Here is a 27,136-nt window from a genome sequence, read left to right on the forward strand (position 1 = left end):
TCCTCCTCACCGATAAAGCAGTCCATTGGTCCGTGCGCCCGCCTGTTTGTGTGCGTGCGTGTTTGTACGCGGCTAGGAGAGAGCCGTGTATCAGTGGGGTAGGTCGGCTTCGCAGCGCGTGGTATCGTTTTCTCACGTGGGCATTCTTGCATCGTCTTGCTGTTGCCGTATCGCTGGCACCGTGAGTACCCGTACTAGGTAGACGTAAGTATAAGTTTCTGCCATTCTCATCAGTCATGCCCATCGGCCTATTTACCCCGCGGATGTTTAAGATTTTGTGTGCGTTCCCAACCCTTGAGTTCTCTTTCGGTGAGCTCCGTTCGGTGTGCAGAGCAAAGTATCGTTTTCTCACGTGGACTTTCGTGCATCGCCTTGGTTTGGCGCGGGTGTGGCCTTGTAGTTGGCAGTGTGAGTACCTGGACGACACACACGCAAGTTTGTGCCCTTCTCATCGCTTCTGCCGTCCTGCTTGTTTTAGCCACAGCTCTTCCTCTCGGCGGAACATTTATAGACCGTGAATCCGCTATATAGTATAACTTCTTTCGGAATTGCATTGACGGGTGCCAGTTGATATACGACGTCACTGCATTGTGTATGGTTGCACTTCGAAAGTGGCGCACGGCAGCCGACACTCACTGACACACGAAAAACATAGCGCAAGGCACAGCCGGGCGCGAAAGTTTACGGGGCACGGGTATCACGACGAATGTGAATTTCTGCTTTGGTATAAGGCATGACGCTTTTGTTTTAGTGGATCGCTGTCTAGGTGATGAGTGTAAATTTGAGACCACGTGTGCGCCAAGGGTTCGTAAAAGTTCATCTTTCTCGCAAATCACAATTCCCGTAAGCTTTTGCGACTGACTCAGAGGCTTTTCGTGTCAGTGTATCTGTGTAGGTCACCTTACCAGCGCAACCTTACGCCAGGGAGTCGTACGTTCTTCTCGGTACGAAGTTCAGCTTGAGCAGGTTAAGCATTTCCAGCGACACAGGTAATCTGATGGGGGCTTGTTACTTGTGGTTAAGTGATTTTGTGTCTTCTTTCAATTCGTGATGTGTATTTTGTTTGCGTATTCGATGTAGCGTATTGCTTGCATAATATAGAGTGAGCGTAGCGCGGCTGTGGATCAGACGCTATGGGATTGCGCTGCTGACCTCGAGATCGCGGTTTCGGTTTCCGGCGGCAGTGACCACTCTTGAGAATTTAAATTTTAAAAAGTAACAAATTCAAAACCTCAATCACTGTGCTTTGGGTGCACGTTAGAAAAAAAACCCATGTTGCCAAAATTAACCCGCCGCTCTCACCACTATTCTGGCAACCCGCTATGCTGCGGCGATAAATGCCTTGCTGCTTGGGCACGTTAAGATTTCAATATTCTTTTTAACCTAGTCGAGGCTATCGTAGGCCTCCGCGATTGTCTTTGCGAGTAATAGAGGAGAAGGGACTGAGCTGAAAAACGTCATTTGTATGGGATTTGCAGGCAGTCTACGTCCTAAGTGGCCTTTGCTATCGAGGCATGCCAGCACCAGCTTGATAAGGAAACAAATACCTGGCCACCTGGTGTCTGCCTGTCTAAACACGCGCATTCGCGGGCCTGCTGCGTGGGAAGATTGTACGTTCGACTGCAGTTTTCGCCAAATCCAGGTTCACCAAACTCCGTCGCCTGTTACAGGTTGTCTCGTCACTAAAGTAACTGTTTAAGCGTAATTGGTTACTGAAGAAAAGGTTAAGTGAATTACTGTAACCGTTAAGTGGTAAACAATTACGGAAATCCTTGAAGAACACACCACCAAAAATATAATTGATTACAAGTAATTAAATACATATAGTAATTCGTTACGTACACGTCTGGTTGCGGCGCTTCTTCCCGCTTGAGTTTCCGAATCGAAGGAACATGTTTACATGCTGTTCGATGCATGCGCTGCGAGCAATAGATGGCGCCACATTGGCGCTTGTAAGGCCGAAATAGGTAGTCCGCCTTTGCACAAATCACTGTTGCCGCTTTGTGGGCCAAGTAGATTATGCTGATTATTATGTAGATTACAGTGGGCCAAGTAGATTTATGCTTGAAAAATAAGTAGAAAATTTTCGATGGCAAAAGAGACATTTTAATGGAAGTCTTTGCCGGCACGGATGTATTGGTAATAGTTCTACGCTGTACTATATGCCAAATAGTAATACATACATTGACCTCAGATTATCTTTGCGCGGCAAACGTTCTGAAAACACACGACGCACACCAAATCTCAAACATCGTAACTGTTATAGGTGCGCAATGTTTGAACCTTCAGAAGTATTTTATTAGAAGGAAGTCAGGTGGCGTCAGGTACCCGAATTTTCGCACTGTTCTTAATCTCAAATATGAATATTCATGGCGCCTAGTACTTGCGCGTAGTAAAAGTTGATCGCTCTTTAGCAGCCATCTGTCAAAAAGCAGCAAATTTGATGTAATGTACGAGAAGTAGTGGAAAACAGAATTACAGATTCTGAAGCTTTATCGCCGAGTTAGAAAACGATCGACACAAACCAGCAGGCCTACTGAAGTGTCAGTAGCCTTGGCATTACTTGGGCTCAGTTCCTTGTGTTCAGAGGGATTTAGTCTGCGATTAATAATAAAACTAAAGCAACTATTAGGCGGAGTGTCACTGAATGGCCAGTTTTTCACACCGTAACGCTGCCTCTATGTATCTCGTTTGGTGTGCTTGCGTAAGGGCCTTCGACAGAGGAAACGCATATTGTTCTCTCTGAAAAGGAAAGTCTCTGGTAGTTCTTTAATCCTGGAGCTCTTCGCAGGAACTGTGTCAGTTCCAGGTTATCATCAGATGTGTCCAAGCGAAGGTCTTAATGCCAAGCTCAGTTCCGCACGTTGGTTCCGGTTATTGAACCCCTTGCCACGAGAAGGGCACTACTTCCGTTTCGTTAAGGAACTAAACAAACTACAGCGACATTGCTGAAAACTAAAGGCGAGTGTAGATACCCTCCCCTTCTTCCCTCCCTTCCCCTAATCATTGCGCCCCTCTCGCTTTGCGCACGCGCCATTTCAGCTTACCCGAATAGCTAGAGTATACAGTACAATGGGCCCAGAGGATGCGTGCGCGGAAGGCTATACGATATTCTTGGCGGTCACGTACGCAAGCTGGCTGTTGGATTTAGCTTCGGCTGGATTTGCGTGACTTAAAATTAAATTAAATTGTGGGGTTTTACGTGCCAAAACGACTTTATGATTATGAGGCACGCCGTAGTGGAGGACTCCGGAGATTTCGACCACCTGGGGTTCTTTAACGTGCACCTAAATCTAAGTACACGGGTGTTTTCGCATCTCGCCCCCATCAAAGTGCGGCCGCCGTGGCCGGGATTCGATCCCGCGACCTCGTGCTCAGCAGCCCAACACCATAGCCACTGAGCAACCACGGCGGGTTTGCGTGACTTGAGTATTCATTGTATGCCAACGTGCCGACTGCCACGTTTCATTTGAATTCGCAATTGCCACTTGCTATATTACGCTATACAAGAAAAATAAAGGGTAAAATCAGTTTTCGTTTAGTCTCATCCCGTTTTGAGGACAAAAAGCAACGTTTAATCATTATTACATTTGTTGGCTGTTAGATTTACCGCTCTTAGGGCTTACAGAGACGCTGTCCCGAAACTCCTCATGTTTCTATGTGCACAATAGGCCCGTGGAACTTAGCGCTCACCATTCGCTGGCAGTGCGGATCGCTGTTTCATGTACCGTCGTCTCGAGGATGTGGGTGTAGCGGGTTTGTAGCTGTTCTGTCTGTTCCCCCGTGAACCGGCGGAACTCTACATCAAAGCTGTTTGGGAATTGCGACCGCCTTAATATCATGGTAAGGCGGCCGTTTCACGGTGGCGATTGGTTATCGCAGATTGACTGGACCTGCCCTCTCTGTGATACCGAGTGACAGCCGACGACGGGAACGACAATGCCGGTGAGCGTTCGCTTTTTCTTTTTTGAAACTTACTACGTGCGTAAGCCTAGTGTCTGCAGCAAAAAAATAAAAAGCATTGTGGTGTTATAAGTACTCGACGCAGTATATCAGCATCAAACACGCATGGACAGAAGTGTTGCGCTAAGTGGCGCAAAACCATCCAGCTGCGCCAGCCTGAGCCAAAGCACTAATTTCGAATCAAGTTTCCAAATTTAACAGAATGTACGTGTCGACTGGCAACCACACAGTCATAGGCATGCGTTGTCTAGCGCTTAGCCCTGCAATCCGTTTCGGCGTTGGCATCATTGGAGTGTGGGTGTGTTTGGTGGCATAATTGTAACTGGGCGACAAGAAGATGAAAACTGTTAATGCTATACAATGCATTATATCTCAGATCGAGTCTGAAAATATTAATAAACCATTATTCGGTGAACGAAATATCGGTTGCCACTTTACACTGGCTTTTTGCAGCCTGTGTCTGAACCGCGACTGACCCCGAATAATCGAGCTTATTCAAAATATTGGACGACGACGCAGCCTGGAAAGCAAATACAAATTATTATCCCTTGATTATTTTGAAAAAAAAAAGATAACTTAGAGCTGTTTCTCGGCAAGTGATGTAAAGTACTGGCAAACGGACAACGACCAGTTAGTCACTTCACAATTATTATGCATTATTCTGCTATCTTCAATGACGGTCGGCAAGAATGAAAAATTACCTGAGGCCTCCACGAAAACGGCGTTCAGTGTGCCTTGATGGGAGTTGTTCATGGTGGCCACTGTGAATATTTCTCGTTCATTGTGGACGAACACTTTTAATTAGCTAAGTTTTTAAATTGAGCTAACCGATAAGATGTCAATGAAAAAGTTGTGGATGTCGTCTAGAAATGACCGATAACAGCATTTGAGACAACCTAGGATTTGTGAAGAACCCGCCGTGCTGGCGTAGTGGCTTTGGTGAAATCAAGAGTTCGACGAAAACTCGTCTGGTCGGGATTGCTCATAGTCAAGGGTAAAAGGGACGCCGACCAATAACATTAAAAGAAAAGAAACCAAGACGCTTGGGCTCCCACACGGAAGCCTTATTCACAACGAAAGTAAACGAAAGGGGGGAGATGATTATGTACCTGGGAATAGATGGCGCAAACAAAATAAAATGTTGGTAATTTTCAAATCCGCACCAAGGAACACTCCTATGATGTGAAAAAACGAAAAAGTTTCTTCTAACGCTCTTAGTGAGCATTTCCTAACAGAAGGGCTTGATATTGACTGGGGCAGGGCGCATGTGCTGGCCACTGGAAGTAACCTAACCTCGCGTTTGCATCTCGAGTCCAAACTACTGATGCCACGCTGAACCGCAATGACGGCAGCCTTCCTTCGTTTATGCCCGCTGTTTGCCCCATCTATTCACACGTACATAATCATCTCCACCCCGCTCGTTTACTTGCAATGTGGACAAGGTCCCCGTATGGGAGCCGAAACGTCTTGGTTTCCTTTCTTTTAATGTTGTTGGTCGGCGTCCGTTTTGCCCTTGACAGTGGCTCTGGTGCAGCGCTGCTGAGTCCGACGTTGCGGAACCAAATCCCGTCCGCGGCGACTGCATTTCAATGGGGGCGAATTGCAAAACCACCCGTGTACTGTGCATTGGATGCTCGTTAAAGAACCCCAGGCGGTCAAAATTAACTCGGAGTCCCCCACTATGGCGTGCGTCGTAGCTGTGGCACGTAAAACCTTATAGGTTAATTTTAATTCGTTTAGGCTTTTTTAGCGAGAAAGAAAGCCCGTGAAATAACTAAACAAAAGAGAAAAGCCGATGCGCATCAATGATTTCATCAATACTTACGCAAACAAATATGGGTGCCGGCAATGAGCGACTGCGCTTTTTTTTTTCGCCTTGATAGAGTCGCGTCAACAATTTTCGGCGCCCATCTTCAGTCCCTATTAAAAGCGAAGTAGCAAGAACTTGTAACGGTTCGCTTTCCGGGCTACTACAAGACTGTGACTCAGGTTTTGACGTTCCTAATATACACAATGCATTGATGGCGATGTTTACGTTTATTCTTTTTTTTTATTTTGTAGGCTTTTTCTTGTATTTCTTTTTCTCGGAGCAAAGGATCAAACAACAACTAGGTCACTATATACGCTTTTATGTGTAATTTCTCGATGTATTCTGCAACCTCTGCATTGGCACCCTAGTGAATAAGTAAGGTATATACGTTGATTCAAATAAAGTATTGATTGCTTGTTCATAATGAAAAAAAAAACAGCCGGCGGATCCCACGGCCTTTGGGAATCCATGTTATGCGAAACAGTTTTCGGGGAGCCTACCAAGTTAACGAAACGACCATGCGAGCAGTAAGATGTAGGCGGCTGATTCAACACCTACATAACACACACGTCATGACATTCATGTCCACAACCTATCATTTATGTTCGTCATGCACTGTCTTCATACTAGGCCAATTTTCGTACGTACCAAGTTAACGAAACAACCGTGAGAGCACCAAGACGCATGCAGCCGTATGATGACCTACATGACACACATGCCATTATATTCATGTCATGACCAATCATTTATATTCGTCCTACTATGTCAATTTTGGTAGATACCAGGACATAGGCGGCTCTTTCATGATCTACATGACACGGATTTCATGAAATTCATGTAATGACCTATCATTTATGTTCGTTGTACACTCTTGTCATACTATGCCAATTGTTGTAAATACTAAGTTTACGAAACGAGCGTGAGAACACCAAGATGTAGATGGCTGTTTCATGACCTACATGACAAAAATGTCGTGATATTCGTGTCACGACAGATCGCTTATCTTCGTCGTACACTCTTTTGATACTATGCAAATTTTGGTACATACCAATGGCGAATCCCATTCAGAGAACAGAAGTGGAGCTCGGCGCAGTGCGGAGTCGGCTGGCACCTCAGTGAGAGCCGGAACACGGAGGGGGACGTGTGAGGAGAAGTGTACCACGTGACGCAAGCAATCGACGTCCCAGCATTCTCTGTGGGAGAGTGGCAAAACACGTGTAATCGTGTTGTGGTCATCGGGTGCTCACCGGTTCGCGGCGGCGTATAATATACATTTGTGCAACGCCGATGCATCCTCCGACGTATCCGGTGACAGTAGCTTTCGCTGCTGTCACCGTCAAGCGTCTCAAGCAATTCAGCAAGGCGAAAAGGCTTTGCTGCCGCTGTCCTCGGCGGATCCGACGAAGAAGCAAGGTGTGCTAGAAATGCCAGTATCTGTCGCTGAATCGTTGTGAAGCTCGTTCATATCAACGGCGTCAAAGTCAATGGGGCCAAAACAGCGACTACGCTTGGTTGCCGGCATTGCCGCCGCGCTCGCCGGCTGAAGCAAAATAAATACAAATGAGGATATGACGGCTTGAATCACGTGACTTTCTCCGTACTGTAATGGTTGGGGTCTGGCATAAAGTAGATGGTAGCTGGCCCATGCCGTCTTCCAACTTATCCACGCTGAGGACGTTGTTGAAGGGGAGAGATGTGTTCTCATCGAGAACGAGGAATATGAGATTTATTTACAGTATCTACATGAGAACGTTACAGTTCATCAGTCTAACATGACTGAAAGAGGAATGCACCCCCAGCAGCCGCACAACAGCTGCTTATAAACGATCTGTCTTCCCTAGATCCCTAGGTGGGGGAAAAACGGCCGTTCAACCTGTTACCAATTCGGAGCGTTCAAAGGCATCGTTCCGACCCACCATTGAAGGGGAGGGTTTACACACACTTCCGCACAGGTTTCACTGACCACGCCGAGATTAATGGGTTCTCGCACAGTGGCCGCCGCGGCTGTTTATTATCTGTCGTCTTCAAAGGCCCGTGAGAAGGCACCGTAATGTATCTCCTTCCAGGAATTCCCCCTGCTTCAATCGAACCGTGAAAGCGTTGGCGATTCTACTAACAATACTTGGTCCGCCGACGGCGTTTAGTCATAGCGGCGCCGAGGGGATGTTGATGCGGCACATCGTCGCCCCTACAATACGAGTCGTCGCTGCAAGTGGGGGAGGGTTCCTCGGTCGCCACCTCTGCCGCTGCAGCTGGCTAGGAAAATTTTGTCGGTCGGTGGCCTTGCAGGTCGTTCGTAACAGTACTACCCTTTTGGGGGTAGTAGTAAACATTATTGAAAGGGAGAAGGGTAAAGGAGGACATGGCTGAGGGATCGGGCTCACGTAAGGCCCAGGGCCTTCTTGGCCTCCTCCGGCCAGTCCACCAGTTGAAGCTATCGGTCGACGTCCCCGGAACTGATGAGCCAGGCTGTCCAGTCAGTCTCGCTGCTGGCGGGGGGATGAGAAAACGCTTTTCAGGCGAGAGCGGTGCGGACTGCTCCCGGCTGCTCTCGCCGCAGCGAAACTGCTCTTGTTCTACCACTGCATGCCGGCGCTCCCACGCCTGTTCAACCACTGAAACACGCCGAGCCTGGAAAGAGCACTTTCAGCGTGCTTTTGAGTGCTCGTGTTCTCCCACTGGAATTCGCCACAAGTTAACGAAACGACCATCACAGCACCAAAACGGAGGCGGCTAGATAGATACTGTCAAAGTGGCAAGTGTTCGGCAACAAATGCTTCCCATTAAAAAAGAAAAAGAAAGCTCGCCTAGCAATAACACTAGCTATCCTATCAATATCAAGTGAGCGCAGCTCAGGGCAGGCGCTCGGTTATTTTTTTCTTGACCCCGTTTAGTAGGCACATCCAGCATGTAATTTAATATTGGTTTCTAAGAAACCAGCGTGGGTTTCCATTGTAGCTTCATGCTGCAGTCAGGTCCAGAAGGCGGCGGCGGGTCGCGGTGGCCACCGGAGTCTTCGAAGAGAGACATACCCTGCCCCACTCCCTTCCCGCCATTTTTTTTCTCTCATCAATAAATGTTTATTCCTCCTCCTCCTCCTTTTCATGTAATTTGTTCACCTGCCGTCTTCTGCAGAACTGATCAGCCATAACCTAATAGTGTTCTGCAATGTGAAATAGGAACACCTTTTCTCGTGATACCTGTATTTCACTCATATTGACATTCAACAAGCTGCACCAAAACGCGCATTTGCTTCTCCAACACGGATAATTCGTGCACCAAACCTGCTCCGAAGTGCCAAATTTGCTGCTCCCACAGCTGCTCGAAAACTTGCTTCGCTGCGTCCATCCCTGCACACAACTACATGCGTTTATTTGATGCCCCACCTTGAAACTGACACTAGCGTTTTCGAGGGCCGTGTATGTATGTCCTGCCCCGGTATTCCATAAACGGCAACACGCATGGCTCACACGCGATGTGGACCGTCTTGTTTATGCAGAGAGAAACTTTACAGGTCAAGAAACTTGCGCGGAAACTAATTCCGAGAAGTTATGTTGAGATGCTTCTGAGAGAGCCGATGTCATTTTGCAGTTGAACTTGGAGAAATTCCTGCAAAGCGGAGATCACGCTGACGTGGAGTTCGTCGTGAAACCGGAGAAATTCGACACCTCGAAGACCTTCAAGGCTCACAAGCAACTACTGGCCTTGAGTAGTGAAGTTTTCGAAGCCATGTTATACGGTCAGCTTGCCGAAAAGGACACCGTGGTCATCACGGACCTCCACCCTGATGGATTCTACGGCCTTCTGAAGTGAGTCCTTTCAGCCGTGTTGATCCGCCGTCGTCAAAGGCATCATGCTACTATGTCTTTTTAGAATGTCCCAGGCCTTCGATCCTGAAAAGACACGCGCGCATTGTTCAAAAAGTATAAGCGTGGCCTTTACTAAGCGCGGCCTTTACTACTTGTGATTGTTGTGAAACGGTGCAGTGCGTTCTTTTACGGCGAAGTTCTTAGAGCGACTAGAAGCACTGAAAGGCGTTATATCTGTTTTGAAGTTGTCCTAAAAAAATGTAATCCCCCAAAAATTTTATTGAGGAAGTGAGCAAAGTGTTTAGCGCGATAAGGGCGCAAATTTTTATGTGTGCTTTATATGGGAGATAAATAAAAAAAATATTCAACTTTCGCTTTCGGTCTGTTGACAGGCGTTATGCAAAATTTGCTCACTGCCCTGTAAAGACGAAAAACCGCAGGCGTTTCACATTTGGACAAAATAGGGGCCAGTCTGTTGGTGACGCGCACCGAAACATTTAAACGCATAGGATTACTTCGGGCTTTGGGAATAAATAATAATAATACTCCAAAATACCATGCGTTATACGAGGCCTGCAGTACGTTTTCCCGGTGTCCTTGGTGAACTATATAGGGGACGCGTTGCTCATATTTCGTTGAACTAGGTAACATGCTGTCCCTAACTTACGATGCACGTTCAGTTTGTGTAGTTTATTTGAAGCCTTCGTAGAAAATTCCTTATTAAGTGTTCCAAGGTGCCATACGGCTGTTTTTCGCGTTTCCCGTGTAGTCTTAAAAGAAGCCTACATGACACAGTCTTCACACTTGGTGCACGTTCTGAGAATAGTAAATGTAATGCATGGGAAAGCTTTCAGGTTTATAGCTTGATAAAAACCGCCGAAAAAAAAATGAACCCTCGTTTTATTCCATATTTTCACTCGTCGTGTGGAGTTTGTACTTGGTTTCCCGGTGTACCCTGTCAAGAAAACGTGGCGCTGCTGTCGAAAATTAGAGAATTTTAGTGCGTCCCGAATTCCAGCAAGCGCGGGTGGTTAGCCGTTTGAGCGGGGACGTAAACGTGAGCGGCCAGATTGGTGGCCCCACTTGTTGGTGCAAAGCTCAACGACACAAACACAACGCCTATTGCTGTATTCTGCTTAGCTGCTGGTTTAAATTTTCGATAGCGGCGTAATCGTGTTCACCATTACGCCGCTACCTAAAATTTGCACCAGCAGCGAAGCAGGATATAGTGGGTTACTGCGGTTTTAGCTCTGTGTTTGTCTGGTTGAACTCTACTACACGAGGTGGCTGCACCGCTCCGGCCGCTCACATTTACGCCCCCGCAAATCCGGCAGTCCGCCCAAACCGCCACTGTTTGCCAGAATAGCGGACAGGCGAAAAGTCTCTACTTACACCGGCAGCTAAGCAGAATATAGTAATCGGCTTTGTGTTTGTGTGGTTCAGCTGTGCACCACCAGCTGGCGCCTCCAATCTGGCCGCTCACGTTTACGTCCCCGCTCAACCGGCTAACCGGCCGCACTAAAATTGTCAAAGGCTAGGGTTGCCTGGCATTTTTGTTTATTTTTAACATCGAAGTCGCTAAAATGTCGCCAATGGTTCTGTCAAGTTGGTAGGGATTGTCGCTGGTCGCTAAACGGAAAAGTTTGTCGCTAAAACGTTTGCTGAACCAATAAGTATCTAAAGCTCACTCCAGCTTATTAGAAAGCATACTGTATGTTGTGCATGAATCAGAATTTTACTATATCTATACCGGTATACTGTAACTGATATACTGCGGTTATATTAATCTCCATATCTCGGCGGGATACACTTATTTTTCTTCGCTATTGAACTGCTTCAGAGAAATTTTATTCTCTAAAGTACAATCCGCTGTCAATCCGGCGACCGTGCTGCTTACGTATTAGTCGCTTTCTGGACATTGCGTTACTTAGGAAATAAGGCGCCGTATGTTCGACACTCGTTTGCATGATCAGTTTGTCTTCATTGTCTGTTTCATGCTATCTTTTTGCTGGGATTGCGTTATAAGCGTGCGTTGTCTTAATTTTTCGATGCATACTAAGGACCAGGCTCTTTCATTCGCCTGTCCTGTTACATAGCTACAATCTACTGCCATTACATGTTTCCTGAAAAGCCCATCTGTGACAGCTATTTTGCCACTCGGCTTTTGTTTTGCAGGTACGTGTACGCGGGACAGGCCAGGATCCAAAATTGTTTCGAAGCCCTGCACACACATGCTGCAGCGGAGAAATATCTCTTCGGAGAGCTGGCAAGTGCTTGCCTCGACTACCTTTACGAGCACATCGACGCCATAGAAGCTTGTCTCTTGCTCGACTGCGCCTTCGTGAGCGGCTATGGATCGCTTGATAAAGTGGCGGGGACAGTGCTCGCTGTAAATGGCGAAGAAGTGCTGCGTTCCGACGCGTTCTTCAATAGCCGGCTGGAGATTGTGCATCTTGTTCTGGACAAGGTAACCGCTAATCGCATGTCTAAGAAATTCATGCCACGGTTGCTTAGCATGAAACTATATATATAGAGTTGTACGGACTTCATTCCTCCGAGAAGAATTTTGAGCAAAAAAACGAAAATCGTAACTACGCGGGACTCTCCCGACTGCGCTTCTCCAATAGGAATGGGGAGGCGCACTGGTGGCATCGCGGGGAATGGAGAACGGCGGAGATCCTAAAGCCCGTTGAACTTCGTGAAGTAGCGACACTCTCCTCCTCCGCCCTTCGCTCCTCTTCGTTTCTCCTCTCTTTCACGCATAGCCAAGGCGATACGTGCATCCGCGCCTTTAAGCGTTCACGTTGGCCTTCTAGCTCCGAGTAGCTTTGTGTCCAGCGTATAATTTCTATCTGACGGGTATAAAAACTGAGTGGCAGCAGCCTTTTCCTCTTTTGATAACTTTTTTTAATATCTGAACGGAAGCTAACGCTATGCCGTGACTCCGAATGTATTGTGTGCGCTGCAGTTCGGTGCGCAACACTTGTGAAGCACGTGTGGCAAGAGCTTGTTGCGAACTGTTGTAAACAACACGTTTACGTTCGAGTGCCAACATACTGACCTCCAGCAAGCTCTCGGTAGCCTATATTATTCGCGCCGTCCCTACCGTTTGAATTCACGGCGGGTATCAGCTATGACGTACAAAGGCTGACAGAGGGCGCGAACGATTGCTGCTATGAAGGTTCGAAAGAGTATTGCTAGGTACAGTGCCTCCAACGTTCGTGCTTGCCAATTTTCTAGGCACGCGCAAAGGCTCAGAGGTGGGCGCCGGTGGTGTTACGTTTCTAGTGCCTCAACGTCGACAGATACACCGCCGCCGATCATCGAGTCTGGACCCTCCGTAAATAGAAAATAAAATCTGTTTTTTTAAGCGTTCGTTCGCGAAGCGGATACGGGAGAACAGCGCATCACTCAGTCTCAAAGAAGGGCACTGGGGCTTGAGTAAATTCTTTCAGGTTAGTGACTTATTTACGAATAACAATTCACTAAGTGGCGTACTTGTTGCGAACCGAGTTGCTCTAAGGTGCTCGCATTGAGCCCTGCTGCGCCCGCTCCGAAGTAACATTTGCAAGATATGACTTGATATAGTGATGACCGCGCATACAATTGCCGCGCCATGACGCGGCCGAAATTGCGGTAAGTGAAATGATGTTCAATAGAGGTCAAACTAATATGAAACAGCATTGGAGTTGCAAGTTCATAGTTTATTTTCAGCATAGATGCATTACAGGTTTGCTTTTCCAGTCACATGCCACACCAGGTGCTTCCCAGAGACATAGTGGCCGTAGGAACTGATAGTGGAACGAACGAGCGTGCAAACTAAACAAACGAGCACGAACGACGACTAAACCAGCCAGGGAATGAGCGGGCGACCGCACGTTTTCTTTCCGTGTGCTCTGTCGCCGCATCTGAAGCTTTGCACACTTCAAAGCTCACGCGAATGAGCCCGTACGCCTTAATGACCCATGATGCTGTCGCTCGGCGACGAACGCGCCGCGTAACTCGGTTTCGGGAGAACGCGCACTCTTTTCATCGGTGCCTTTGTGTCACAAATCCACCGAGCGACCGCCAAGGATGAACAGGAACAAATGAGGAAAACAAAGCTATTATATCTAAAGCAGGCCGGCACGTAACCACAAAAGGAAGAGAGTTGCTTTCCTAAGAGGAGATTTCATGATCGAGCCGGAAATTTTGACAGAATAGACTGTGCTGAATCTTAAAAGCTTTGTAATCCCTTTATTGCACGCAGCCAGGTGTCACATGATCTTACAAAATTTTCTACGTCTTTGAAACAGCCAGGCCAGTAGTATTCCATAAGCAGTATGATGTATGTGCGCAGTATGAAGAACAAACGCGACGGTCTAGATATGTTTCTTGGGTCAATAAACCGACCGTTTGATGTGCTTTTGTTTACCGAAACATGGCTTACAACACATGTTGATCATCTTCCATTCAAAAATTACCAGTATCATGGCCTCCTTCGTTCGTATATGAGAGGTGGTGGTCTTGCCGTGAATGTAAAGAGTTGTTATCCACAATGTGTGTTAGACGAAATTTCTGTAACAAATTCCAATGTTGAGCGTTTAGCCGTATCACTGTCCAGTGTCATTGTAGCTGTTGTATACAGACCTCCCGCAGGGAATAAACTACCTTTTTTCAAGTTTCTCGAAAGCTAACTCTTGAACCTCGCCAATTCCCGGTTGCCTTTTGTAATAACGGGTGATATTAACATCAACCTCATGCACCATGATCACAGTACGCGCGAATTTAATAGCCTAATAGCATCTTATGGTTGTTTAAGTACTATAAACATGCCTACTAGAATTAGCGTTGCTACAACTTCCCTGCTGTATGTTTGCGTCACAAATATGGTGTCTCCAGAAACGGAGTCTGGCCTGTTATCTTCTGAAATCAGTGACCACATCCCGATTTCTTGTTTTCTTGTGAAACTCATTAAGTCAGTATCCAAAAATGCGTCGAGGGTAACTAGGGTCATTTCCGATGAAAATCTCGGCAAATTTATGACTCGGATTCAGAGAATGTGTGTTGGGAGAACGTGTACAGCATATCTGAAGTCAACGCGGCCTATATTGCTTGTCTTGACGAGTTCATCGAATGTTATAATGCTGCGTTTCCTGCAATCGAGGTAAAACACAACTTCCGAAAATCTAGAAAGCCGTGGGTTGATGAAGTGTTATATAGCAGGATACGTAATAAAAATAAAATGTACCATGACTTTGTATGTACTCGCGATGCAATGAACTAAATAAAGACCTCAAGTCTGCAAAAAACAGCTTACTATACAGAACGGTTCTCCAGAATTTATAACCACCGCAAGAAAGTTTGAAGTGAGATAAACTTATTAAACCAACACAAGTGCAGGGACCACTAAGAAATCGCTGCATCTTATTCCCAAGCTAGCGGAACTCAATTAGCTAACACCATAAACCACGTCTTCATTGAAGCTGACAAGCCTGCATTAGATCAAGCTCTCTGTAAAGCTCCCGTATGCAACCTGATTACCACTTTACCTAACTCTATTTCGTTGCTGCCTGTGGTCCCACAAAAAGTAGCTACCTACATTGGAAAAATAAAAAACAGTATCTCAGCAGGCCATGATGACTATCAAGGCGATACCATTGAAGTATATGTCTGCATTATTATGCGAGGTTCTAGCGTATGTTATAAATCATATGTTCACAAGTGGTGCGTTCCCAGATGAACTGAAGATTGCTCGTGTTTGTGCTACATATAAAGGAGGAAATAGAAATGAAATCATGAACTATCGTCCCATCTCCGTGTTATCAGTGTTATCGAAGATATTTGAAGGAGCCGTTAATAGTAGATTAGAAAAGTTATTTAGTGTTAGTAACATTATTACCCCTTCTCAGTATGGCTTTTGGAAAACAAATCTGAGCAAGCTTTACTCGCTGTTAAAGAAAATATCATTGGCAACATTGAAACCAAAGCATACACTCTCCGTCTGTTCTATACTTCCGGAAAGCGTTTCACTGCGCACAGCATGAAATTCTTTTGAGTAAACTGAACAGTTACGGGATACGCGGAATAGCTCTAAACCTGCTGAGAAGTTACATAAATAACAGAATACAATACGTTAAATGGAATAATTTTGTTTCGAACCGTTTGCACATCACCCAAGGGGTTCCGCAGGGATCTATATTAGGTCCACTTTTGTTTTTATTGTACATAAACGACATCTGTAACATACCGGATTCTCCAGATTTGGTTATGTACGCTGACGATATAAATATTTTTTTCACACCACGTACTCTGCCGGAATTAGAAACTATTGTGAACGCTTATTTGGTAAAATTATACGCCTGGATGCAGGCGAATAAGTTTAGTTTAATCTTGTCAAAAACCAGGTACATAATTTTCAGACCTATTAATGCCTTTGTTCATTACACACCTAACCTAATATACGCCAACACAAAACTACAACAGGTAACAACTCAGAAGTTTCTTGGTGTCTGGTTTAATGGACATTTATCGTGGAACACACATATTTCAAAACTTCTTACGGACCTTAGTAAAACTCTTGGTTGTCTTTACAGGATCAGCGATCTCTTGCCCGATTCCCTAAAAGTGTACATACACTAGCGCTAATTTTTTCCAAATTGTCCTATTGTGCACTGGTCTAGGGCACTACAACAATAAGTAATTTTCAGAAGTTATTTATCTTTCAAAAGAAGGCATTGCGGGCTATTGAGGGTCACCATGGTAGGCCGGAAAACCTACCAAATTTACCACTCTATCATAAGCATAATTTACTTAAACCAAACCATGTTTATATATTTCGCCTGTTACAGTTCATCCATCTTAGTCGTTTGTATTCAATTGCTCCTAAGCGCCCTCCTACTAAATACCCCCTTCGGCAACACAGAAACTTGGTCCCTAAAACGAGGACAAATTACAGCAAACAAGAGCTCGATTACCAGATTCCAGTCTTTCTCAATAACCCATGTTTAAGTGTCATGTTTGATCTCCCAAAGAACAAATTTAAAAAAGACATCAAAAAGTTTCTAATGAACTGACTCAATATAATCTCAGTTTTTTACTTAGCGAAGCATCTCTTGTTTTCGTGTCAAGTTGCTTGTGTGTGTTTTCTTTAGCGACCTCGTGCGATGTTTACACACTGCCTTTGATTTATGGTGCAATGTCTCCTTATCAAAAGTAATATTTCTCAAGGTAATACTGTCGTTTGATGCAATGCATTTTGTTCACTATCATACTATGTTAATATTTATGTCGGTGTTGCTCACTGCTGGATCGACTGTTTTGGGGAACCTCGTCAGGCTTTACCGCCTTTTGTCACAGTTTCCTCTTTCATCTTTGAGAGAAAATAAACCTCAACCTCAATCTTTCCTTTGATTTGTTTACGCCTAGGTGGCCAAACCACCCATTTCCATGACACACTCGAAAAGTCCTCCCTGTACTTAGCAGGTACGACTAACTGATCTTAAGTCCTGCCCTTTCGGTATCTGTAGTGCCGATGCAACAATCCTCCTCTCTCATGTATCGTCACGTTGCGCCTAGCAATGCCTTCTTTAGCTGTGTTATGTAATTTAGCTAAGCTCTCATTCTTTTGCTGGGCTGCCAGTGACTCTCCATCCACACGTAAGAGCTGATCAAAGTTCTTTGAGGCCGGTGATAATAACGACCCTGTCTCGCTTGCGTTTGCGTCAGCTTGCTTTTCCTGCAGGCTTGAACTTTGACACTCTATTGATACGCTCTCATTGAGCTGGTCAGCTGGCAGGCTCTCCTCAACTGTTGTTTCATCCCTCGAGTCTAGCTCGGATTCGGGTATTGAAGTTATCCCTTTTTCAGATTCCGCTGGAGCAGCTTGTGCATATTCAGTCGAAAGCAACGCGATTTTACGAGCTTGGCCTCGGATCAATGCATGTACTATGCCCTCTCCTAGTTTAAGCCCTTTGTCACGCAGTAACTGATTCGAACGATTGGAAAAAATGTAAGGGTACTGCAGCGACAAAAATTTAGAAACTTCAGCCTCGGTCACTAGCTCCTCCAACGGTCCACTGATTTTGACTTTGGCCATGGGCAGACACACGCTGTGTTCTTCTACAACATGTTTAATCCATGCTACTTCTCCAGTTAAGTCATCTACCGTCACGTAAGACGGATGGACAATGTCCGTCGGGCTGCACTGTGTCGCAGCAACCGGCAAGCTTTGCCATTAACTTGCAGGTCGTGGGCATATATGTTCCATATTCTAGTCTTTTTCATCCACGTAGGAGAATACTACGCTAGGCTTCCCGCAGTTTACAACGATGTGTCGCAATTTGTGCCACTTATAGCAGCGGATTGGTTTAAAAGATTCCAATTTTCTTTACTGATCTTTTTTGACGTAGTAGTTCTGTGGAAACCCGCAAGGTGGAGAGAAGTAATGAATAAAGGGAAAAAAAGGGAAGGACGAATTTTTCTTCAAATATGAAGCTTTTCTTTCGAGGAACCCGTATGGGTTTCGTTTGTAGCAATTGCTACGAACGGGTGGATGTCTGCTCTTTCTTGTACGGTTTCCCCGATTGATTTCTTCTCGCGCTTTTGAGGGCTTTTCCTCCACCCCTACAGGCTCCGATCGTCTAGTCTGTGAACCCTTTTTGAACTGAAATGGCTTCCGTGGTCCATTTCGGCCGTCCCAATTTCCGTCCTCGGCGTTCAGCTTTCTACGCGTTCCGTACTCTTCGGCTAATTCCGCCACCCTTACCACAGTGTTTACATTCCCTCTGTCTTGCACCCAAAGCTTCAAAGATTGTGGGAGGCTTCTGTAAAACTGCTCTAAACACATGCAGTCAATAATCACGTTTCTGCTCTCGTACGCTTCATCGCTTTTCAACCACTCGACTAGGTTGGCCTTTAATCTATATGCAAACTCCGGATATCCCTCGCTATCTTGCCTGTGCTACTAAACCTCTGCCGTCAAGCTTCGGCTGAAAGGTGGTACTTTTTCAAACGACTAGCCTTAACTTTCTCATAATTATGTGCATCCTGCGCACGGAGTCTGGCAATTACTTCCGCAGCCTCACACTGCAACATAGACAACAACCGCTGTGGCCATGTACTCGGGCCGAAGTTCATCTTCTCGCAAGTCCTTTCAATATTTCCTAGGAACTAGCCTAGGTCGTTCCCGACATCAAATGGCTTTAACAGCCTGTCCATTCTGTACCATTCTGCCTCACTTCATAGTCCCAGAGCCCCTTCACTTGCATGAGACAACTCCAAACGTTTTCTTTCAAGCTCAAGTTGCATTTTTCTCAACTCGCGCTCCTCTCTGTTCCGTTCTTCTCTCTTTCTGTCCCGTTCTTCTCTCTCTGTCTCTCTCTCTCTCCCGTTTCTCTCTTTTTCTAAGAAGTTCTAGCCCAATATCAACGTCCTCCTGACTGGGCTTTTCGGAAATTAGCTTCAATAATTCCCGTTTTAGCATTTCCTTGTGTACCTCTAGGCCCAGTTCCGCACCAACAATCACCATTTCGTCTCTCAGCAGTGTCCTTAACTCCATTATTGCTGCTTTACTGCCTTGGTCCTGGCCGCTAAACCTACCTAGGAAAAGACAACCTAGCTAACAATCAACAATCAAGCTTCCCTGCTGTTCTAAACAGAACAACCAGAAAATGAAGCCTAGAGAGTCAAAACAAGAACTAAGCACTCACCGCAGACACAGCACCACGTCGCAAAGTCCGTCTCACCGCTGTCAGCAAGTTGTAATGTTTGGGGTCGGGCATGAAATCGACGGTAGCTGGCCCATGCCGTCGTCCAACTTATCCACGCTGAGGACGTTGTTGAAAGGGGAGCCTTGTTCTCACCGAGAACGAGGAATGTGGTATTTCTTAACAGTATCTACATGAGAACGTTACAGTTCATCAGTCTAGCATGACTGAACGAGAATGCACTCTCAGCAGCCGCGCCACGGCTGCTTATAAACACTATCCTCCCTAGGCCCCTAGGTGAGGGGAAAAGGCCGTTCAACCGTCATCCAATTCGGAGCATTCAAAGGCATCGTAGCCGACCCCCCTTTGAGGGGGAGGGTTTACACATTCTTCCGCACAGGTTTCACAGACCATGCCGAGTTGAGTGGGTTTTCGCAGACAGAGAGGTCTTGACCCGAGCAGGCGCCTCTTTATCCTAGAGTTGACCCTGCAGTCAGTGGGCTCCGCGTCTGTCCATTGACTGACGACTTCTAAGCTGCATGAGACGGCACCGCAAAATATCTCCCAGGTGCTCCCCTGCTCCAAATAGACCGTAATGGTATCGGCGTAAACACTAACACTACTTGCTCCGCCGACTGCGTCTAGCCACCTTGGCGCCATTCCTTTCGGGACGTGGCGCATTGTCCTCCTTACAAAACGAGTCACCGCCGCAGCCATGGTCGCCGATGTCCTGTTGACTCGGCGCGTTGTTGTTTTCACAAAATGAGTAGTCGCAGTAGACCTGCTGGCGCCATTCCGACGGTCGCTTCCCCGATCCGGTCAAACGTAACAGATGTCATGATTGGTATGAGGAATGGGATGAGGAAGAGTGCTTGACAACGACAGCCTACAAGAACCGAATGTCGAAGCTGGTGTAACGACGATGGAATGACCGCGATGGCTTCACGATGATGGCATGACAACGAATGCTTGAGAACTGTATGAAGATGATGGCGTGACCACGATGACATGACACGGAGTCGGATGACAAAGCTGTAATGTCGACGATGCAACGACCACAACTGTATTCCAAACATGAGCGCTCAAGCCCATGGCTCAAGCTATTGCATAACTCTGGCAAATTCGTTGGACGTTTTCTTGAGGCCGCCCTTCAGCGCGCGCCCAGACGTGGCGAGGCCCGACATAGACTGTAGCGCGCCAGCGAAGGCGCTCACACCAAGGTGACAACAACCGCTCCCTTAGTAGAAGCGATAACAAGCGCGAAGGCCCCCGTACGTGAAGCTGACCCTGAGACGCTGAATCAATTGAGGAAAGGGGCCAACATCGAAGGCTACCGTAGGAACCGCGTCGACGTCGGTTTTCCAGATTCCTAGGCGATTATGACGTATCCGGGGATGATGGTGCAACATAGGAAGCGGAGTCCGGCGAAACGATGCGATTTAGTGAGAGGGATTTTGCCAGCGGTTCGACGATTATGATTGGCCTAGATACAGTCACCAGATTCCCTAGTGCAGTCTCCTAGGGAAGACGACTGTATTAAAAGCGGAAACTTTAGGTGTAATTAGAAAGGTGCTGACGAGTCCTGATCCGAGTCAGACATTGTATGTGCTCCTACATAGAGTAGGCTTCCGTACTTTGAGCCAATGTAAAAAGCACCCATTTTCCTTCATTCCTACTACCGGACGTACTCATCCCTGTGCCGGGTGGATTCCTGGCCTAAACGCTACCACGAGCCGCAACAGTAGGCAATGCTATTCGTTTTGAAAGCAAACAAAAGTGACCCATATACGATTTGGAAAAGGGTGATTTCAGGGTGTGAAATGACAAGCGCAATGGAGGAAACACACGCATACAAACAGCGCCAGAGTTTTGTGTATGATCGCTTTGATTCTGTGTGTGTTTCTCACTTGTGTTGCTTTTGAGCGCCCAAATCTCATGTTTTCCAAATCGCACCACTTTCCCGAGTAGATTTATTATGGCCTACATACAAGGAGAAATTGGGTGGTGAAAATAACGCAACGGGTCACTGCCCGAAGCTTGTATCGTCAGTTACGCAAATGGGACGTCAGGATATAGCAGTAAAAACAGATTTGAATAGCTTTACGTTTAATGGACTCTGATACCCGTCATGGACGATTCCCTTTAGAAGATAACCAACTTTGCCTTCACTCATGTGAGGTTCGAGGGCTTAAGCTTGAGTACTTCGACGTATGCCGTGCAGGTTGCGCCGGGAACTTGAACTCGTGGCATGAATGTTTGTTCGGCCCAATTTCTACCGCCGGATCCCTGGAGCACTTCCTGATTTCGTCTACGAACTTCTCCTACTTTGGGAAAGTGTCTTTGTGGTTTTCATGCCACGAAGACGCGGTTAACTTAAGGAAGAAGGCACCGTTATTCAGCTGGACGGTGGCGTCCAAGCCGTTGAACCGACTTGCTCGTTGGTAGAGCTGAGTCATGCGTCCACCTCGTCCCCGGCTTTTCTGGCGAATGTTTGTGGCTCGATTTAAGGCTACCGCGGGACACTGAGAAGCGGAGAGCTGTCGCCGTGGGAAGCCGTCTCTGCTTCTAGACTGACAATTCGGCCACTTAAGCAAAGTTCCACAGATTGCGCCTGTTTGGCTGGTTGGTCGTCGTTCTCCGGGGGCGTCGTTTGTTTTCATGGTGCCTCCACCGAAACTGTTGCGATGTGATATGCTTTGGGATTTGATTATGGTACGCAGAGCGCAATCATGGGCTACTGAAAATATTTAGCAGATTTTTGTAGTAATATTGCTAGGTGATTGCAGGCACGTTTTTATTCAAATTATACTAGCCTGTTCTACTTTTATTCGAAGCTTAAAGCTAACTTGAGGGACAGTCTTAGCAGCCACTTGCAATCCTAAGCCAATGTCTTGCGCAACATAAATTACAACGAAATATTTGCGTATGATTTTGTGTAACTCTATTAAAATGTGACTCTGTTGCCGCAGGTGAGAGATATAGAAGAGATTTTCGTAATTCAAGCGGTGCTACGATGGGCGCGATCATTTTGCAAGGCGGGTGCCATGGACTTCAAGACGACTATTGCCGCCTTCCTGCCGAAGCTGAGGTTTTTGGCGCTGTCATCGTCGGAATTCGTGGAGTTGATCACCTCCGAGGACGCGCAAGGTGTGATGGAAAAAGAAGACGCGTTCGCCATTTTGTGCAACCTGTTCCCCAGAGGGCGCACTGATCTGCCAGAATGGGTATGTCGGGAGAGGCGGCCACGCCCTTCCGTTATGTGTGACACTGTCAGTTTGGTGTGATATTACGGTGACAGATCTGTCTTGTATGGCTTTAGAAAGTGCTTTTAGCGCACTCCAATCTGACTGATTTCCCATCTCCAACTTGCGTTAATTCAGAAGATCTCTTGTCTAGTAACCACTGTGCCTGTGAATAAAATGTGTTGCATTGAAACGAGACAAAGTGTTGTTAGCGAAGGTCTATATTTTTGAGTCACTGAATTAATGTGTAAGTAAAGGCGAAGTACCAAATGTAGAAGTTTTCAATTGAGCAGCAGAAAGAGACATCAAGATTTTCCACTGCTTCTGCCACGACAACTTGATTATTATACCTTCATCAATTTACGTTGAATAACTATATTGTTTATGTGCGTTCTGCCAAAAGGTATCTAGAAAGCGCAGTTTTCTTTATTTTCAAGGCATTGCTTGCATAAGAGTGTGGAGAAATGGTAGCAACGTGACTGAGCATTCGTTCGTCGCGTACTGATCCGTGTCAGTTTATAAAAATGTATTTGTTTGTGTGTTAGTTTCTTTTGTTAAAGTGAAATCTGCAAATTTGATGCCTAAATTAAAGCAAATTTATTCGGTATATTCCCACAATTTATATATTCAATAAGCAAATTTATTCGGTATATTCCCACAGAAATGTCTTCTCCCAACTGTCACTGGGTTCTTACTCTTCTGTAATACTGCAGCAAGTTTCACGCAAATAGAGACAACGGTTGTTTAGAAAGACCATTCGTGCATCTCGCAAACGTTTCAAGAGAAAGAAGTGTAGTCAAAAGTTACTGTCATGTCATTGTTCGTAAAAATGTCTTCATATGCACGCTTGCCGAGACGTCACAGCGTTGCATTTCTTGTCAAAATCCAATTTAAAGATAGAGTTCGTCGACATGTGTGCTGTATTTGACTTTCATCTCTCCTTCTGTGCCGCAATATTTATGGAGCGAGAGCCTTTTATGTTTTACTGCTGTACAATCATTAATGTATTTCAGTATTCTGTCAAGCAGGTTTGTCTGGACGTCAATAGTCCAAGTGAAAGATTTGTCTTTTGTTGAAAACGTAAAGTGCGTATTGATGTTTTTCTGCGATGACTGTGTAAGGTTATTGAAATTAGGTTATTAAGGTTACGTTTGCTAACAATTTTTCATGGCGATTGTGGATGCGTGAACTTGCATGGTGATAGATGTCGAATATAAACTCTAACAAGATATTGCAACAACTGGGGGCATGCTGTCTTAGCAGAATTTGGAATAAATGCCGTGACTGAAGCTGTTAGTTTTCCGTAGAAACTGTGCATATCGCACAAGCTTTGTTACGTAGGCACTCTAAATTTGTCACGAAATGCAATGTGGTTGCGAGTAAAAGTTTTCCTTGCTGAAACAATCTGGCGTGCGGGAATATACTAAACGTACATGTTGCAGAATGTGTGTATTAAAACTCGTGCCAATTACAGAGTTCCGATAACGAAAAGTTATTATTTGAATGGCGTCCGATGTCAATTCACCAATTACAACATTCCAAGGACAAACTAGAAAACGTAATGAGTACTTAAGAGACCGTTAACGTTCATATTGGGAATGATCGCGCAAAATCTGATGTCTGCCACTTCTTTGTAGCGTAGCCAGCAAAAATGGTCTCAAATCTCTCATTTTTGTTAAACTCAAACAGTCCTTTCAAAAGCGAAGCCACGAGTCCGAGCACACAAAGAATGTCAAACTGCGCCTTTCACAGTCGTCCACCTTCTCTAGACCCGCATGTTGCACTATTACAACGTCGAAATCTAACCAGCTTGCTCAAGTGTGTGCACTCTGAACATGTTGTGATTGTTTCCATCTAAGAAAGTTCGAGGATTACTGTCCAATTATTGCGGTTGGATGTTTCACGCTCACTGTACGTAAACGTTAAACGGCGTCGACACCACTTCTGTTCTTTAGAGCCGCTTCATCAATTTCCTTGAAACAGAAGCATTCTGTTTCGGTAGTAAGAAACAACTTGCTAAAATTAGCTTACCGACCCTATTTAAAGCTTAGTGAATATTAGGCGTTCATATTCAGAGACATAGAGGCAGTTGGGATATCATAAGGCATCCTCTTACCCGACACAACCACAAGTTCTTGTGAATACGATGTAGTCGTGTGCTCTAAACTTTAATCGTGTATTGTAAAAGATCAACCTTTTCACATTGTGGGACTCAAGTTTTGGTTGGAATGTATGACTATACTGTGTGTGTCGCTTTTCTCACTATGCTGTAAGTGCAGTTATTGCTTTATATTACAACTGTAACTCAAGCGATGTCAAGGTGTAACACCGCGAGAATGATTGCTTGTGTACTTGTATTTCCACCGCTTAAGCCTTCAATAAATGACGTCATGCGAGGCCTGCCGCCTCTTTTGACTTTTCGCATTCAGTGTGGGCTGCTTTGGCAGCGCATGCTCTTTGCTTTTTTTTTTCTTTCTGTGCATTCGTGCCTGGTACTAAATATTTGCTGGCATCACCTGAGGGACTGTTGTGTTTCGATAGCAAATAGTTGAATAAACAAGAATCTTTTCAGGCGATCCCTGCTGTTGTGATTTAATTTACTGCGACGGCAGTAGGCTCTCATAACGGACACCACCATCTAGACGAGAAATCTGTGACGTGCTCAACGTTGTTTTCTTAAGCGACAGTATTTCCTGTTGTGGAATCGGAAATACGTGAACAGAGGCCATCAACCGGACCCAATTGCGGGGGAAGCTTCTCGAAATAAAAAATTCGCCAGTCGCCAAGGCTGTACTGTATACCAAATTACAGCCTTAGGGATCCTTAAGGGAGCATATCGGTCTATCACTGACGCCTGTACGCAGATAAGGGTGTAATAGTGTGAGCTGTAGACAAAAACGCCATGAAAGGTGTAAATCGGTTTACAGTGTGCTCAGTAGCCCATTGTTAGTGTACTCAGTTGCACGTTGTCGCAGGGTTCTGTAATTGAATGGAAGGGGCACTAGACTACAAACCCAGCTTTTTCTTCGCTTTAAGGGGACGGTGAAGCGCAGGATGAAGTAGCCTGAACACGATGGCCGTTCGCGTAACGGAAAGGTCGGTCGGACACCGGAGGCTCAGTTTCGAACTTCTAAGCGTGACCATCGCGCACGTTCAAGAAAGTTTAAGAATGACAGTATACTGGAAAGTGGGAAATGTACTCGCACTTGGAAAAACACCGCTAAATCAAATGAGCACAGGTACACGCGTACGGACGTTGAACTGGCGGTTGAAGCAAAGCAGAACCAGCCCAGAACGATCAACATCATCTCAGCTAATAAGACCTGCTGCAGTTTGTAGGCTTCACACAGTGAAAGCTCGGTGAAACTTAGTTGTAGTCCACATCACTCGTTTTATCTGCTTCTGTGTAGCACACGGGTATGTATGCGACGACGAATAAATGCGATCACCAGTGGTGAATTTTCCGGCCTCCTAGAGCTTTAGTTAAGCGATTTGCTTGACAGAGCACGTCTATCGAATAAATGAAGTGTACATATAAGGCGGTAGGTCCTAGCATAATTTTACAGCTGCTGTTTCGCGAAATGTCTTCTGCGCACTTTTGAAAAAGTGTTGTGAAATATACTGAAAAATAGGCGATTTTTTGTAACATATACCTTTATTTTCGTTTAGCTTGTTTTTTTTATTGCAGCAAGATTGCCTGTTAATTATTTTACTGTAATTTTACAAAATATGTTAGTTTCTTCCAATAAGGGGCTGAGAGTTTACTCCCGTCATGACTGCAGCTTTCATGTAGAACGATAGCGAGAGATTCTGGGACGCGGGCGCCATGTTTACCTCGTCGTTGAGGGTGTTTACATGAACCCGACCGAAGCACGTCAAATCGGCTTGTCGGGCTGGAATACGCCTGTCTGGTTCATGTAAACGCTAGCCGGTTGGGCTGAACAAGCGTCGAGTCGGGCTCTGTCAGCCCGACTGCATGGGGTAGGTTGACCCAGCCTAAACCGTTTGCAAACATGCATGCAGCATGCACGTTTGTTTTCTGCTGCTGCTGTCACGAGAAGGTTTAAGGACTAGTCAAGTTGCTCTTTTGTAACTTTTTTCCTTATATCCTCCATAAACTTGTATATTTATGGAAATAATTTCATTCATTCATTCATTCATTCATTCATTCATTCATTCATTCATTCATTCATGTAAACCCGAGCGTGTCGGGACCATCAGCGCCGAGACTTCCGCGGGACCACTGCGAGGTCGCCACTTAGGCGCCGGCAGCGGGAATGGGATGAGGACAGCGCCAAGACAAGGCACTGTGCGGTGAAACCTCATCGTAGTCATAAGACCCGTGCATATGGCAGCGGGAAACGGAAGACCAGGTCGAACGCGTTTACGTCTCGGCGTTTGCGTCTTCGACTCGACGCTGTGTGCCGTCGTTGTCCAGACTCGTCAAAAGCGAGTCGCTGTAAACGCGGTCGCGTCGGGTTCATGACAGCGTAGCTTTTGTCGTGCTACTCGTGCAGTGGTCGGTGTGGTCACTCGTGACCGACACCGTGCACAATATAGAAAGAAAGCTCCCCAGGTCACCGTGCACGAGTTTTCAGTTCTAAATTGCACCAGTTCGGCTCATAG

At 45.9% G+C, this 27,136-nt stretch overlaps 1 protein-coding gene across 4 annotated transcripts; it reads left to right on the forward strand.

Moving 5' to 3' along the window:
* Positions 1-81: 81 nt before the first annotated feature.
* Positions 82-25,086, forward strand: LOC142587893 (BTB/POZ domain-containing protein 6-like). Of its 4 annotated transcripts, none has more exons than XM_075699229.1 (5): positions 82-204; positions 3,883-3,945; positions 9,365-9,582; positions 11,758-12,049; positions 22,238-25,086. In XM_075699229.1, the coding sequence occupies exons 2-5, from the start codon at positions 3,940-3,942 to the stop codon at positions 22,550-22,552; spliced, it is 831 nt and encodes a 276-aa protein (XP_075555344.1). In that variant the 5' UTR covers positions 82-204; positions 3,883-3,939; the 3' UTR covers positions 22,553-25,086. The 4 variants fall into 4 exon arrangements, with proteins under 4 accessions (XP_075555344.1, XP_075555346.1, XP_075555345.1 ...); XM_075699231.1 differs by having other exon boundaries at positions 82-198; XM_075699230.1 differs by having other exon boundaries at positions 82-181.
* The last annotated feature ends 2,050 nt before the right edge of the window (positions 25,087-27,136 follow it).

Source organism: Dermacentor variabilis, chromosome 7 (genome assembly GCF_050947875.1).
Source record: "Dermacentor variabilis isolate Ectoservices chromosome 7, ASM5094787v1, whole genome shotgun sequence".
Taxonomy (NCBI): domain Eukaryota; kingdom Metazoa; phylum Arthropoda; class Arachnida; order Ixodida; family Ixodidae; genus Dermacentor; species Dermacentor variabilis.

Bases quoted from the DNA above. Each gene is read 5' to 3' on its own strand.
- LOC142587893 (XM_075699229.1), top strand. The intron at 9,583-11,757 runs GTGAGTCCTTTC...TTTGTTTTGCAG, and splicing joins GGATTCTACGGCCTTCTGAA to GTACGTGTACGCGGGACAGG. The intron at 12,050-22,237 runs GTAACCGCTAAT...CTGTTGCCGCAG, and splicing joins TGCATCTTGTTCTGGACAAG to GTGAGAGATATAGAAGAGAT.